Genomic DNA, 15,258 nt, shown 5'->3' on the forward strand with positions numbered 1-15,258 from the left:
GGGAAGGAAGGAAGAAGAAAGAGGAAAGGATGAAGGAAAGTGTGGAGGGATTAAAGGGTTGAAGGGAAGGAGGGAGGAAGAGAGAGGGAGGGAAGGAATGGAAGGAAAGAGCATAGGAAGGAATGATAGGCTGGTGAGAGAGAGGAGGGCCTGACAAAAGAGCCCAAGGGGCCGCATCCAACCCCCAGGCCTGGGTTTGCCCATACCTGCCCGATCCAGACCCCACCGTCTTCATTCCCAATCCAGAGTGTCTCCATTTGTCTTCACTTCACTTTTAAAATAATTCTTCACACATTTACTATTGCATGAATGGAGGAGTCCAAGAAGTACAGGCAGTGTATTAGGAAACAGAAACCAGAAGCTTGGATAGCTGAATGTAATGTTGGCTGAAGAAGACTTGAGAGACAAAAGAGTATAGAAAAGAATAGAAAAGGCTAATGAAATGGGATACCTATGAGAAAATATCTCCAGATTTTAAAAGAAAGTGAGTACATGGTGTTGACAGGAAGGTGAAGAGAAATATAGGAGTGCAAAGAAGGCAGAAGGATAGCTGAGAATCACCATAGTAAACTGAGGAAACATGCATGCAGGGAAATAAATCCCCACAGAGAGAGAATGACCAAGAAATCAGGAAGAGTGGAGCACAATGTAATGTGATGGAAGAAGAAATCATGGTCTGTCTTCCAAGGGATACCCCACCCAAGTCATATTTATCTTCTAAGAACTGCCTAGACTGGGGAAACCACTTGGAGACTTTTTTCTATGAGCCATGTTGCATCTTCTTTTTTATTATATAAAAATCCCAGCATGCCAAGAAGTGATTCTGAGTGGAGGTAAACAGGTAAATCTTTCTAATTACTGAGCCTTCCCGAAGTCTGCGATGCTACAAAATAAGGAAAAGTGCAGAATGCCAATAGGCTGGATGATAACAGTTAAGCTGGCAGCACTCTTCTCTGGATCTGCTCCAAGTTAGTGATGAAAACACATGAAAAGGATCTTAGATGGAAGCCTTGCCATGGGTAGCACAGATGTCAAAGACTTTGGCACAGGCCATAAGAATCTGCTACCAGCCTGTAAGGAAAAGGCACTGAATTAGACAGGCCAGTGGTTGGTTTTTAGTATAAGGCAATTTGGGACTATCCAAGGTACTTTGCTACTTGAGGCAGAGTAGACAGTGGGGAGAACCCAGCCCACCCAAAAGCAAAGTGCATAGTACAGAAATTATATTGACACATGAGGCTGGAAGTCACACAGTCACTTCTCCCCATCCCTTGCCAGTAAGAACGACCAATAGCAGTAGGCTGTTTGGCGTTCAAAGTATGCTGCTTGAGACAACCACCTCACTGTGACACCGCAAACCCTAAGACAGTGGTTCTCAACCTGTGGGTCCCCAGATGTTTTGGCCTTCAACTCAAAAATCCTAACAGCTGGTAAACTGGCTGGGATTTCTGGGAGTTGTAGGCCAAAACACCTGAGGACCCACAGGTTGAGAACCACTGTCCAAAGACCACTTCAGTTGAGAACATCCACCACCATTCTGGTATATTACAATGTACCTGAAATAAATCTAGTTGTTATGATTTTGATAACATTATATTCCAGCAATGTCAAGTGTGAGAACTAATCCCTCGTACCTTTTTCACCTGGATATGCACCAATCAGTACTGAACAGCCCCTAAAGAGCAGATCCTTCCACAGTAGCCACTTTTTATGAGATTCCCTTAGATTTATCCATGGTGGACACCTCCAGTTCTCCCTTACTCAAACAAGGTTTGGAACAGAAAAATCCAATTTCCAAAAAATATTTATTTTTATAATATTTGAGATTAATGCTTTTTTTAATAAAACCTTGGTGTGGCCTGGGCGAGGTCCTTGTGCAACAGATGTGCAGATACCTCAACCTGCACAACAAATACAGGCTCCTCCGAAGATCTCCACCCAAGAAGACTGGGTTGAGGCAAAAAAAATGGCCAAAGTGCCTCTTCAGACCCAAAAGACTGATATCCTTCAGGGTGGAGGGAGAAGCTGTGGAAGAATTCACCTTTGTTGGAATCGTGGCAACAGGTACTCTCTCAATGGTCCCTTTTGAGCAGTCTGGAACACAGATTCATCCAGCATCCTCTCTCTCTGCAGAACTATTACTTCCATGACAGTCAGCTTTCTAAGAACACATGTTCCTTCATGTCTCCCTTTATCTGTCCACAGTTCTGCTAATGGTTATCTCCTTAAGTGGGATTCTCCTCATTTGGTTGCCCTTGTCCAGTAAATGTCTAGCCAGTTATACATCTTCGCCTCCCAAAGCCTCCAAACTGCAAAAAGATCTCCCAGAAAAAGCCAGGAAGACATAGGGATATCCTGCTTTTCAGGTGTAAGAATCCAGAGTAGGTAGATTCTCCTGGCTCACAGTGTGAATAGACTGGATGATACTGCTCCTTCTCCAAGCAGTTCTTGTCTAGGTTCTGTTTTGTTGTGTTACCCTTTTTGGCAGCAGAGGTTGGGTCACTGCAATTTCCCAGCTGCAGGTGGTGCCGGGTCCCTTTCAGCTGCATTTGCAGGATTTCACCACCATATTGGAGAGCTGCTCCACTTTAGGGGTCCTTCCAACATAGTACAGGATGGTGAGGGGCTCCAGATCCTGAGGCACACAGCAAGGAGAAGCAGATGCTTCCGGGTTCAGCGTGTTGTAGAGGCCAAGCACCTGGAAAACCACCGACCAATAACAACAAAGAAAAAGAAGTCAGGGGTGTCTCTATGGCCAAACTGGATTGCTGTTCAGCACAAAAGTGGCACCTATAAGTGATCCCAAACTGGAGCATGAAAAACCAATTGGTGGACTGCAGTTTCCAGAAACGCTCAGACAGTATGTGGGATTCAGAGAAATGTAATCAAATAAAGTACTTTCTTCAGGTCCTGCCTAATTCTATGTAACTTGATACACCCATCAATCCTTTAACTGCAGTCCAAGATATTTTAACAAGTTGTTTAAAATGTGGTTATTAATTTGGAGCAGCTGAGAAGGGTCCAGCCCAAAAGAGTAAATCTCAAAGCAGCCAAATCTCAGTTTTGCATTGCTACATGCAAATCTCTTGTATATTGTGCTCTTTTTAAACACACACACACACAATAACACTGGGTGTAACCATTCCATGGCCCCATTTGAGCTTCAAGAAAAACATCTGAAAAAATTATTCTTTCTTTGGCCAGCATCTCCTAATCATGTTGGATTTAATCCAATTCCTCTCAAATATCTACATTCTCCTCCCAAGTGTTTGAATCCTCTACAAATTTTCTCTTTGCTCAATTGCATTGATTCTGAGAAAGAGAGAATGAAACGATGCCAGAGGACAACAGTCCAGGGAGGTTCTAATAATGGTCCTTCTGCCTCCTCCTCCTCAGAGCTAGATCTGAACCATTCTGACTTTAAAGCTGTATTTCCTTCCAGGGAATGCTGCATTTCTTGAAAGGAGATACTCCTCAATGGGGAAAGGGAAGTGTAGGTTCTTCTCTCATTTCCACCCCTGTCTCAGGCACGGTTGATGGGGACAAGAGAAAGGGCCTTCTCGGTTGTGGGCCCCCGGCTCTGGAACTCCCTCCCCAGGGAGATTAAGCTAGCACCCTCCCTATCCACGTTTAGTAAAGAACTAAAGACATGGATGTTATTTATTTATTTATTTATTTATTTATTTTAAACATTTATATTCTACCCTTCTTACCCCGAAGGGGACTCAAGGCAGAGCACAGCATATATACGGCAAACATTCAATGCTGGACCAGGAATTAATATGAGCATGCATAAACATTAAAAACATGCTGGCTGGAAACTTGCCTTCCCAAAGGGAGGCACTGACCGTCACCTTTACCCACTCTGCCAAATACAGTCAGGCAAATATATTTGTTCAGTGACCAAACAAATATGCCAATGAATACCATTGCATGTTTTTGTGTGTGTTTTCAAAAAATAATGTTGAAAAGAACTAAGACGTGATTGTGCAATCCTAAACTGTTTACTCAAAACCAAATCCCTCTGAGTTCAGGGAGACACCTGTCCAGGAAACAAGCACTTTTTAGCTGTTTGCACTTGGTTAAACTTGTCTGAATTACTGAATGTTTTTATGTTGTTTACATTATTTTTTTAACTCCCCAGTGGCACAATGGGTTAAACAGCTGAGCTGCTGAACTTGCTGACCAAAAGGTCGATGGTTCGAATCCGGGGAGCGGCGTGAGCTCCCACTGTGCCCCCAGCTTCTGCCAACCTAGCAGTTCGAAAAGTTTCAAATGTAAGATCAATAGGTACCACTTCTGTGGGAACGTAATGGTGCGCCATGCAGTCATGCTGGCCACATGACCTTGGAGGTGTCTAGGGACAACACCGGCTCTTCGGCTTAGAAATGGAGATGAGCACCACCCCTCAGAGTAGGACTCAACTAGACTTAATGTCAAGGGAAAACTTTTACCTTATTTATTGGTTTTTATTTGGAATTGTCAAAATTGTTTATATTGTTTTATCTCTTTACCATCCTAACATCCCATGACAAAAGGGCAGGATAAAAATATTTTAGTATAGAATTATATATAATTGCAAGTCCTGTGGACAATAAGAACATTTAAGGGGCAGCTTCCTCTGGCAGGTAGAGGAGGAAGCTGATAAAGGGACAATTTTCAAAATGCTAGGCTCCTTGGCTGACTAATGTGCAAAGCTTACCGTGCTGTGAGTTGTGTCTGCACTGCGGAGGTACGGGCAAGGTCCAGAGCAGAAGTTTGCAAAGTAGCCCTTAGGCTCATGGACCCACTTCCAGCCCAGGTCTTGCCGGAAGTCGATGTAGAGACGGCGCACACAGCAGTTCTCCTCCAGGTTCCTGGAACAAATTGGTTTGGAGTAAAATCAAGTAACTGGGATGAAATAAGAGATAATATCTTCCTCCCTGCTGAAAGGAGTTTTCACCTGGCACTGAAGATACTGAAGTCTCCCACTCCCCTGGAAAAGGAAGCCCACACAGAAGGAGAAGTTGAATTGGCAGCACCAACTGGCAAGCATTCAAGGATCAAGAAAGAGCCAAGCATAAAGGGAAGAGCAGGCATCCTCAAACTGTGAGTTTTCCAGACTGTACGGCCATGTTCCAGAAGCATTCTCTCCTGAATTTTTACCTGCATCTATAGCAGGCATCCTCAGAGGTTGTGAGGACTGTTGGAAACTGTGAAATTGGGGTTTATATATCTGTGGAATGACTATAAAATGAAGCACCCAAACATGAATCAAGGAACATGAAAGGCACTACAGACTACTTCAACCAGAGAAGTCAGCCATAGCAGAGCACCTGATGAGCCAACCTGGACACAGCATATTATTTGAGAACACAGAAATTCTGGACCACTCTAACAACCACTATGTCAGACTACGCAGAAAAGCCACTGAAATGCACAAGCATGTGGACAATTTCAACAGAAAGGAAGAAACCATGAAAATGAACAAAATCTGACTATAAGTATTTTAAAAACTCTAAATCATAACAGTAAATAAAGAACAACACTCAAAAACAGGAGAATTCTAGACATGAAACTATCAGGGCCAGCTAATCACCTCCCAACGAAGGATTCCCCCAGGCAGCAAGAAGCTAGACCTTGAAACTGCAAGGCCTTTTACTGCTAACCAACGTGGCCAGTTGCTACATTCACACTTGCCTCAAACAGACAAGAGTTCATTCTCCCACCCTGGACATTCCACAGATATATAAACCACATTTTCCTAGTTTCCAACACACCTCACAACCTTTGAGGATGTCTGTCATAGATGCATCAGGAGAGAATGCTTCTAGAACATGTTCTTTAGAAGACAACTGAAGACCTGGCTTTGGGACCAGGCGTTCAGGTAGAGGACAGCTGCAATTGGAAAGGAAAATTTGGACATTGCGACACTGGATTTTCCCAGAAGATCTTAACCTCTGTGATGACTCATAGAGGGAGATACATTCAGACAGGTAAACTGGGCTGGAACCATTTAGGGCTTTATAGGCTAAAGCCAGCACTTTGAATTGTGCTCAGTAGTAGACTGGCAGCTAGTGGAGCTGACATAACAGGGGAGTTGTATGCTCCCTGTATGTCGCTCCGGTGAGAAACCTAGCTGCCGCCCACTGGACTACTTGAAGCTTCTAAACAATCTTAAAAGGCAACCATATGTAGAGCACATTGCAGTAGTCTATTCAGAATGTAACAAGAGCAAGGACTACCATGGCCAAGTCTGACTTCCCAAGGTACAGGTGCAACTGGCACACAAGTTTTAATTGTGCAAAAGCTTCCCTGGCCACCACTGAGACCTGAGGTTCCAGGCTCAGTGATGAGTCCAGGAGAACTCCCAAGTTGCGAACCTGTGTCTTCAGGGGAAGTGTAACCTCGTCCAGCACAGGCTGTAACTCTATACCCTGTTCGGTTTTTTGACTGACCAGGAGGACCTCTGTCTTGTCTGGATTCAATTTCAATTTGTTTGCCCTCATCCAGACCATCACAGCTGCCAAGCACCAGTTCAGGACCTGAACAGCCTCCTTAGCAGCAGATGGCAAGGAGTAGTAGAGTTGTACATCATCTGCATAGAGATGACATCGAACTCCAAAACTCTGGATGATATTGTTGCCCCTCCAAACCCTTTAGAGAACAGCTTTCCAAACTGTGTGTCATGACATGTTAATGTGTCAGCTGCAGTGTGTTGCTGTGTCACACAAACATAATGAGAAACCTCTAAATATATAAAACAAACAATAAATCATATATTTAAGAATATTGAAATGAAAGATTTTCATGAGAGATGTTGCATCCACATACTTTTTAAAATTACAATTTATGTTCATATCTCTTATAAGAGGTTGGTTTAATCTCTTATTTGTTAGAAAAACTGAATTACTGTGCCATGAGGTGATGTATAAAAAATGGTGTGTCACCAACATGAAATATTTAGGAAGCTCTGCTTTAGAGTATGTTTGGAACTTGTGGTGACAAACAGGTATGAATGATGGAGGAGGAGGTGGTGGGATGCAGCACACCCCAGTCCACATGAGGGCAGTGCAGCCACATAACCCCAACAGTTGCCCATCCCTGTAGCAGATTATATTGCCCATTCCCAAGTCAACCTCTGGTTTGCTTCCTGGTTTTAGAAAAGTCTTTCCTTGAATCAATCTGTAGGGTGTCAAACAAGTTTTTTAGAAGTAAAATAATTATATAGCAGGGAGGCAACACAACTCCCTTCCTATCTCCTGGCTATGCACCCCCTGCCTCCCCGCCACTAGCTGTTGCCATCCAAACGGTTACCTAGATCTGATATAATGTGAATGGAGATCTTCATTTACCGAAAGCAGTAATTGGTGTCCAGGGCCCGCTTCTTCCTCTGGCTTCTTGAGGCTGGGCTTCCAAGCCTGTGTGGGGGCAGCATCATCAAGATCAAGTGTGGGTTGTGAAGGCTCTTCTGCTTCTTCAGACTCCCCAGATCCCCTCGCCCATGGCTTTCCTCACTGTCAATGCCTAAAGAAGAAGGGAAAGGGCAGTCATGAAATGATGCAGTTGCTTCAGTAGAAAATGAGCGGAAATTCATAAAAGATGCTTCGTGAGAGCAGCTTGGGAAGGCTTCCAGAAGCTTAGCTATTGTCATGCTCCTTTCTAGCAGCCTTCCTAGCATAGACTTGGTTGCTCTTGGCCTGAAATGACACTTTGTGGGTCACTTGCTTTATCATTTGTAAACTAGTGTGGGACTATTAATCTGGCACTGTTAGAGGTTTCAATGGATGGAAAGGATGAATGGCTAGAGATGATGTCAGGTTTCTGGAATGGTTCAGCAGGAGTATCTAAGATGCAGAGCTTGTGAGTACTAATGGCCACAGCTCAGGGCCAAGAGCAAGGCAGCTGCAAATGTTGCCCCAGCCAAGTTGTTGGCTGCCCATGCCACCTTGGGTAAATTGCCCAGTTTCTCTGTGGCCACATCACACAAGCTGGAAACCAGAGTAATACCAGAATAACATCAGCTCTACATTTTCCAGAGGAGGCTTGATTTGTATTAAGTTCAGAAATGTCAACATATTCACATTTCTTTGTGCAATACACAGAGATGACATCTGCATCATAGATTTACAAAGGAGTGCTGACTCAAAAAACAACATTATTAGTTGTTGGTCACTATTTTTCCAGGAATAAGGCATTACTTTCTACTGTGAGCAACAATACCACAGTTGATGGATGTTTATTCATTTTGTTTACAAACATAACTGAAACATGACCCACTCATCTCCCAACATTAGCATTTCTGAAATTCACCAGTGGTGAGTTTAATGTTGTCAGCAATATGTTTAAAATCAATGATTACACCTTCTTAATTAAAAAAATGTAACAAGTAATATTGCTGACATTGGCAAGAGTAGTTAAACTGGTCAACACACCAGTTTATCTATTTCCACCTAAGATCCCTAGGAAGTTTAGTTAGGTGCTAGTACTGAAAACTGTCTTAGGCCCCATCTACACTGCCATATAATGCTGCTTCAGAATGCAGACTGACTGCACTGAAATGGATTATACAGTAGTGTAGACCCATATAATCCAGTTCAATGCAGCTCAGTCGGCATTATAGGAGTCTACACTGACCATAATCTGTAATTCAAACTGCATTGTATGGCAGTGTAGATGGGGTGAAACACAACTACACCCGAGTTCTCAAGAGGGAACTCAACAGGGACAAAGGCAAAATACTACACTTAGGCAGAAAAAATGAAACACAAAGATACAAAATGGGAGACGCCTGGCTCTACACCAGTATGTGTGAAAAACATCTTGGACTTCTCGTAGACAACAAGTTAAACATGAGCCAACAATGTCATGTGGCAGCAAATAAAACCCAATGGGATTTTGGCCTGCATCAATAGGAGTATAGTGTTTAGATCCAGGGAAGTCATGCCACCCCTCTATTCTGCCTTGGTTAGACCACATCTGGAATACTGTGTCCAATTCTGGGCACTGCTATTGAGGGGAGATGTTGACAAGTTGGAATGTGTCCAGAGGAGGGCAACTAAAATGATCAAGGGTCTGGAGAACAAGCTCTATGAGGAGCGGCTTAAAGAGCTGGGCATGTTTAGCCTGCAGAAGAGAAGGCTGAGAGGAGATATGATGGCCATGTACAAATATGTGAGAGGAAGTCATAGGGAGGAAACTTGTTTTCTGCCACCCTGGAGACTAGGATGCAGAACAATAGCTTCAAATTACAGGAGAGGAGATTCCACCTGAATATGAGGAAGAATTTCTTGACTGTGAGAGCTGTCCAGGAATGGAACGCTCTGCCCGTAGTGTGGTGGAGGCTGCTCCTTTAGAGGCTTTTAAACAGAGGCTGGATGGCCATTTGTTGGGGGTGCGTTGAATGCGATTTTCCTGCTTCTTGGCAGAATGGGGTTGGACTGGATGGCCCAGGAGGTCTCTTCAAACTCTAGGATTCTATGATTCTATGATTATAAGATGCCCTGCTCTGAATAAAGCAGTTCGCTTCTAGAGCAGTCAAATCCACTGCTTCTCTGTTCTGAAAAATACCAGAATAAAGTATGTGCCCACATGCAAACAGAGATGAATGCCGTCATGAATAAATTACATACAAAATATTTGCTGGAACACTTTTTGGCATAGAGCAGTGTTTCTCAACCTTCCTAATGCCACGACCCTTTAATCCAGTTTCTTATGTTGTGGTGACCCTCAACCATAACATTATTTTCATTACTACTTCCCAACTGTAATTTTGCTACTGTTATGAATCGTACTGTAAATATCTAATATGCAGGATGTATTTTCATTCACTGGACCGGATTTGGCACAAATACCTGATGCATTGAAATTTGAATGCTGGTTGAGTTTGGGAGGAGGGGGTATTCATTTTGTCATTTGGGAGTTGTAGTTGCTGGGATTTATAGTCCACCTACAATCAATGAGCATTCTGAAATCCACCAATGATAGAATTGGGCAAAACTCCCATGACCAACAGAAAATACTGTTTTTTCTTATGGTCTTTGGCGACCCCTCTGACACCCCCTCGCGACCCCCCCAGGGGCCCCGACCCCCAGGTTGAGAAACACTGGCACAGAGGGTAGACAAATTCCACCTGCCCTAATTGCATGCAATCTCTTCTTTATAACCTTTGAATCTGATCTCCAGCACTTCATTCAAGTTCTCCAGAATGACACCATTTGACTGGAAGGTGTTGCATGGGCAGTGAATGCTGATCTCCAGGCCCAGATTTGATTCTGTTGCGGGAGAGAGAGAGAGAGAGAGACAGAGAGACAGAGAGACAGAGACAGAAAGAGAGGATTCATGTGAACAAATGAAGTGAATAACATTTCTATCCAAATAGTCCCCCGTCAACATTTCCTCCCTTTTTTTTTCTTTTTGGTGTCAGGAGCGACTTGAGAAACTGCATTATTATATTATTATTATTATTAGAAACATAACAAGATTAGTACACAGCAAACAAGATCACTATGCTGGCTGTTGTATTGGATCACATGTCGGACATGCTGATACCACATGTGATGTATCAGTGAGTAATGCATATAATGAATTCTTGTCCTGGCATTGAATGTTTGCCATATATATGCTGTGCTCCGCGCTGAGTCCCCCTTGGGGTGAGAAGGGCGGAATAAAAATGTTTTAAATAAATAAATAAATAAATAATGCGTGCAGATCCCAGTAGGGTGGCCTATTGCAACCAGCAGATGGTATTTTTGTTAGTGCCGATTGTGTTTAAGTGCAGGCCAAGGTCTTTAGGTACTACACCCAGTGTGCCAATCACCACTGGGACCACCTTGACTGGCTTGTGCCAGAGTCTTTGCAGTTTGAGCTTTAAATCCTCATATCGTGTCGTGTCAGCTTTTCCAGTTGTTTCTCTTCAACTACTGTCACCTGGGATTGCAACATCGACGATCTTGAGGTCAGGAGTATCTTGTAGCTGATGGTTAGAGATATAAACAACAGGCTATCTAAGAGTCTCTCACACACAGTTTGGACACTGAACTTCCATGTCACAGTACATGAAAATGCTTGACGGGGACTTCAAGGTCTTGTTTTGCACACATCTGGTTTGGGTTTTCAAAAGCTAAACAGCTTCAGGCCTGGTTATTACTTGGATGGAAGAACATCTGGGAATATTAGGGAGTCTCCTCATTAAAGAGTTCTTGCTGCCAGAGTTGACTATACTGCATTAAATAGAGAAATGTTCCTATTGGTATATGGAAGGTTTCTATGTTTTTTTATACCAGAAGGATAAACACCATCATATATTGTGCACATGATTAGCTGCAGGCCAGAAGAAAGATCTGAAGTCCCTCAGGCTCAAGATAGGAATGCCCATAGAATCTCAGCACCTGTTTAATCTTTCCAGCTGGTGGCAGCTGCTGATTTGCACAGCTTGAACTTTACAGCCATGAGCATTTTCTTCTGTTATTCTTTAGCTACTTCCAAGATCTACAGCAGCTGCTATTATACTACACAAGCCATGAGACTCTGGGTAAGCCTGTTGTTTATATCTCTAACTATCAGCTACATCAAAAGCTGGCTATGTGTGGTGTCTTTTTCAAATGCATGGTATTAGTAGAGCTTAGGAGCCCCCAATGGCACAATGGGTTAAACCCCTGTGCCGGCAGGACTGAAGACTGACAGGTCATAGGTTCGAATCCGGGGACAGTGTGGATGAGCTCCCTCTATCAGCTCCAGTTCTCCATGCGGGGGCATGAGAGAAGCCTCCCACACGGATGATAAAAACATCAAAACATCCGGGCATCCCCTGGGCAATGTCCTTGCAGACAGCCAATTCTCTCACACCAGAAGCGACTTGCAGTTTCTCAAGTAGAGCTTGACACGTTTGCTTTCTTGGACTATGGCTCCCACAATTCTCCCAGACAAAACAGCCTATGATCATCTTGCCTGGGAAATCTAGGAGTTGTAGTCCAATTTTGTTTTACCAAACTTTAGCATGAAACTAATAGCTTTTCCCTACAGTAGAGGGATTGGTCTTCAGCCCATACCTTGACTTTAGAAATAGGGAGTGTGAAATTAATCTAGAAGTCCTTTCTCAAATTCCAAATTCCTCTGACTTGCACCCAGATACTACCTACAGGATGTGTATCTCTCATCTGAAAAGTCTAGAATCAGTAATGTTTTGGATTCCCCCACCCCCCCAGATTTTGGAATAGCTGTCTATGCATATGCATACATAGGGAGATATCTTGGAGATGGACTCCAAGTCAAAACATGAATTTCGTTGGTTTCATATGCACCTTATAAACAGCCTGAAGGTAATTTTATACAACACAATTTTATACACTGAACTATCAGAAATTAAAGGTGTCACTATCTTAGTCAGTTACAGGGACAATATTCTGCACAATTATTTTCAGATTTCAAAATTTCATATAAAGGATGCTCAACTCGTCTTAGCTGTAAGGACGGTCCGGCTACGAACCCCAGCAATTGTGAAACGAGGCCAGGGCTCCAAAATAGTAACATTTCCTACCTTTGCATTGAATTGACTTGATAGGGAAAGTGCACCAGCAGCTAAGTTTTAGTCAATGAGATCACTACAGAAAAGTGAGAGCAGCCTCCAAAGTTGAGTGGACCAACCTCATCATGTGCAATACTTGTAAGATCCTTAAAAGCTCTCTCTTTAGTCTTTTTGTAGTATGTAGGAGGGCATCTGCACTGTGTCTGCACTTTTTCTTTATATCCCTATATGACAGTTTCACAGTCATATAGAGATGCAGGCACCTAACACCCTCTGAGGATGCCTGCCATAGATGCAGGTGAAATGTCAGGAGAGAATACTTCTAGAACATGGCCATACAGCCCGAAAAACCTACAAAGACCCAGTTCACAGACTATTTAGAGATGTTTGCCTCCACACGTAACAAGAAGAAATCAGTGGTAGGTAAAAAGGACATACAGGCATCTGTTTTATATATGATGTAGTCATAGAGTACTCATAATACAATAGAAGAGTAACGTATACCCTCCAAATGCTACTGGATGATAACTCCCATTGTTGTTGTTCATTCGTTCAGTCGTCTCCGACTCTTCGTGACCTCATGGACCAGCCTACGCCAGAGCTCCCTGTCGGTCGTTACCACCCCCAGCTCCCATTAGTCCCTTGATATTCATGACACCACTTAGGGCTGATAGAAGTTGTAGTACAACCTATGGAGAACCACAAGTTGTCAACACGGACATGAAGTGGAAACTAACATGTCTGAAAGTAAGCTAGATTGCCTGAATGTTATGCCAGAACTGCAGAAACAAAGCTTCAACCATGAAACTGAGTACACCTTTGTTTCTGCAGTTCTGGCATCATATGCAGTCAGTCTAGCCTATTTTGAGCCAGTCGTTATCTCTCACCCTAACCTTCCCTATGAGGATAAAATAAAGGAGCACTACAGACACTGCTCTGAGCTCTTTTGAAGCAAGGACAATAAATTATGTAGCAGTAGTGTATGAAAGGAGAGCATGGTGGTGCAGTGGGTTAAACCGCTGAGCTGTGGAACTTGCTGAGTGAAAGTTCAGAGGTTCTAATCCGCAGAGTGGGGTGTGCTCCTATTGTTAGCCCCAGCTTCTGCCAACCTAGCAGTTTGAAAACATGCAAATGTGAGTAGATCAATAGGTACAGACAATGCCGGCTCTCAGCTTAAAAATGGAGATGAGCACCAGCCCGCCAGAGTCGGACTCAACGACTTAATGTCAAGGGGAAACCTTTATCTTTACCTTTAGTGTATGAAGTAGTATGGGTGTGTGAGTGTGTGTAATGTCTGTGTACATATATATTATTGGTAATAACATTTTAAATGTGATTTTTACAGTTTTAACTACATGTAGTCCCCAAGTTATGAACAAGATAGGTTCTGTAGATTTGTTCTGAAGTTGAATTTATATGTAAGTCAGAACAGGTACATTTTTAATACATATATATTTAAAGTTTTGGATAGCACAGGAAAGGGTGTTTGTTTTGCTGTCTATGACCTGGCTCAGAAGATTTCACCTCACTTTCTGTCCCTGTGATAATTAGATTTTGAAAAATTCGGCTTGTTGTGGAAACAAGGATTGGTGGTAAAGCTTCAATTGAAAAACCTTTCCATACATGATAACTCTTTCAGGAGTGAATTTCCCCTCCAAGGGATAGTTTTATCTTGCTTCCTGTTGTCTCACCATTTTTAAGTAGGAGTTGTTAAATTTGCTACTCTGAAATTGTGCATATATTTTTAACTTTTGTAAAATAAGATTTTTTTTTTACTTTTTGGAAGCTTCCTTGGCATATTGGGAGAAAGGCTGAGTATAAATTGAATAAATGCATACATAGATGGAAATAAATAAATATTGTTCAACCAAACACCAGAAGTACCAGAGCTCTTTTCATTGGTGTCAGTTTCATCTTTCAAAGTGTAATTTATATTTGTTTGTTTTTTTAGTGATATGTTTGCTTTTGTTAAAGTGTGTGCAGCTTTATACATTCAGTTGCAAATGTTAGTATGCATGTGACATACCTGCCCATGGAAAGACTACCACATTATTATTGTTTATTATTATTTATTATTATGGAGCCCCCGGTGGCACAATGGGTTAAACCCTTGTGCCAGCAAGACTGCTGACAGACAGGTTGGCAGTTCAAATCCGGGGAGCGGGATGAGCTCCTGTCTGTCAGTTCCTGCTTCTCATGCAGGGACATGAGAGCAGCCTCCCACAGGATGGTAACACATCAGAGCGTCCCCTGGGCAACGTCCTTGCAGACAGCAAGGAAACAACTTGCAATTTCCCAAGTCACCCCTGACACACACACACACAATTATTATCAGTTATTTATATAACGCAAGATCTGGACACAAAGCACCATTCAGGCTGCTTCTTGCGCCACCCACCTCTGTGCAACAGCCATTCACGCACAGTTTCTGTGACATCAAAGGAGAGCCACTCTGGGGAGCCCCTCGTCATCACGTTCCGGCCACTGAGGTAGCGCTGTTTTGCAATGTACTCATCAGGCTTCAGGATCTGCATAAGGAAAAGATGTCCAAGTCACAGGTTAGTTTAGAACTTTGGGCAACCCTGTTGTGCCCAACGAGTGGCAAGTGGAAAAGTGTTCATTTTACTTTTATTGAATTAATGGAAACCAGAACCCAACTAGACCTCAGAATTCATATTTTACTGAAGCCTACTATAAAAGTTGCATACAAAATATTGCAATTTTACACAGTTCAATTACAGCAGAAAAAAATA

At 42.8% G+C, this 15,258-nt stretch overlaps 1 protein-coding gene across 1 annotated transcript in view; it reads right to left on the bottom strand.

Annotated features, from left to right (window-relative positions):
- Positions 1-1,786: 1,786 nt before the first annotated feature.
- TGFB3 (transforming growth factor beta 3) overlaps positions 1,787-15,258 on the bottom strand; it is a 36,264-nt gene continuing 22,792 nt past the window's right edge. The window contains exons 3-7 of the mRNA XM_060758156.2: positions 14,904-15,033; positions 10,146-10,253; positions 7,335-7,506; positions 4,703-4,856; positions 1,787-2,698 (exon numbers count right to left, since the gene is read on the bottom strand). Of these exons, the coding sequence (XP_060614139.2) occupies positions 2,540-2,698; positions 4,703-4,856; positions 7,335-7,506; positions 10,146-10,253; positions 14,904-15,033 (723 nt within the window). The 3' untranslated portion in view covers positions 1,787-2,539. The remainder of the gene's footprint in view (positions 2,699-4,702; positions 4,857-7,334; positions 7,507-10,145; positions 10,254-14,903; positions 15,034-15,258) is intronic.

Source organism: Anolis sagrei, chromosome 1 (assembly GCF_037176765.1).
Source record: "Anolis sagrei isolate rAnoSag1 chromosome 1, rAnoSag1.mat, whole genome shotgun sequence".
Lineage (NCBI taxonomy): Eukaryota > Metazoa > Chordata > Lepidosauria > Squamata > Dactyloidae > Anolis > Anolis sagrei.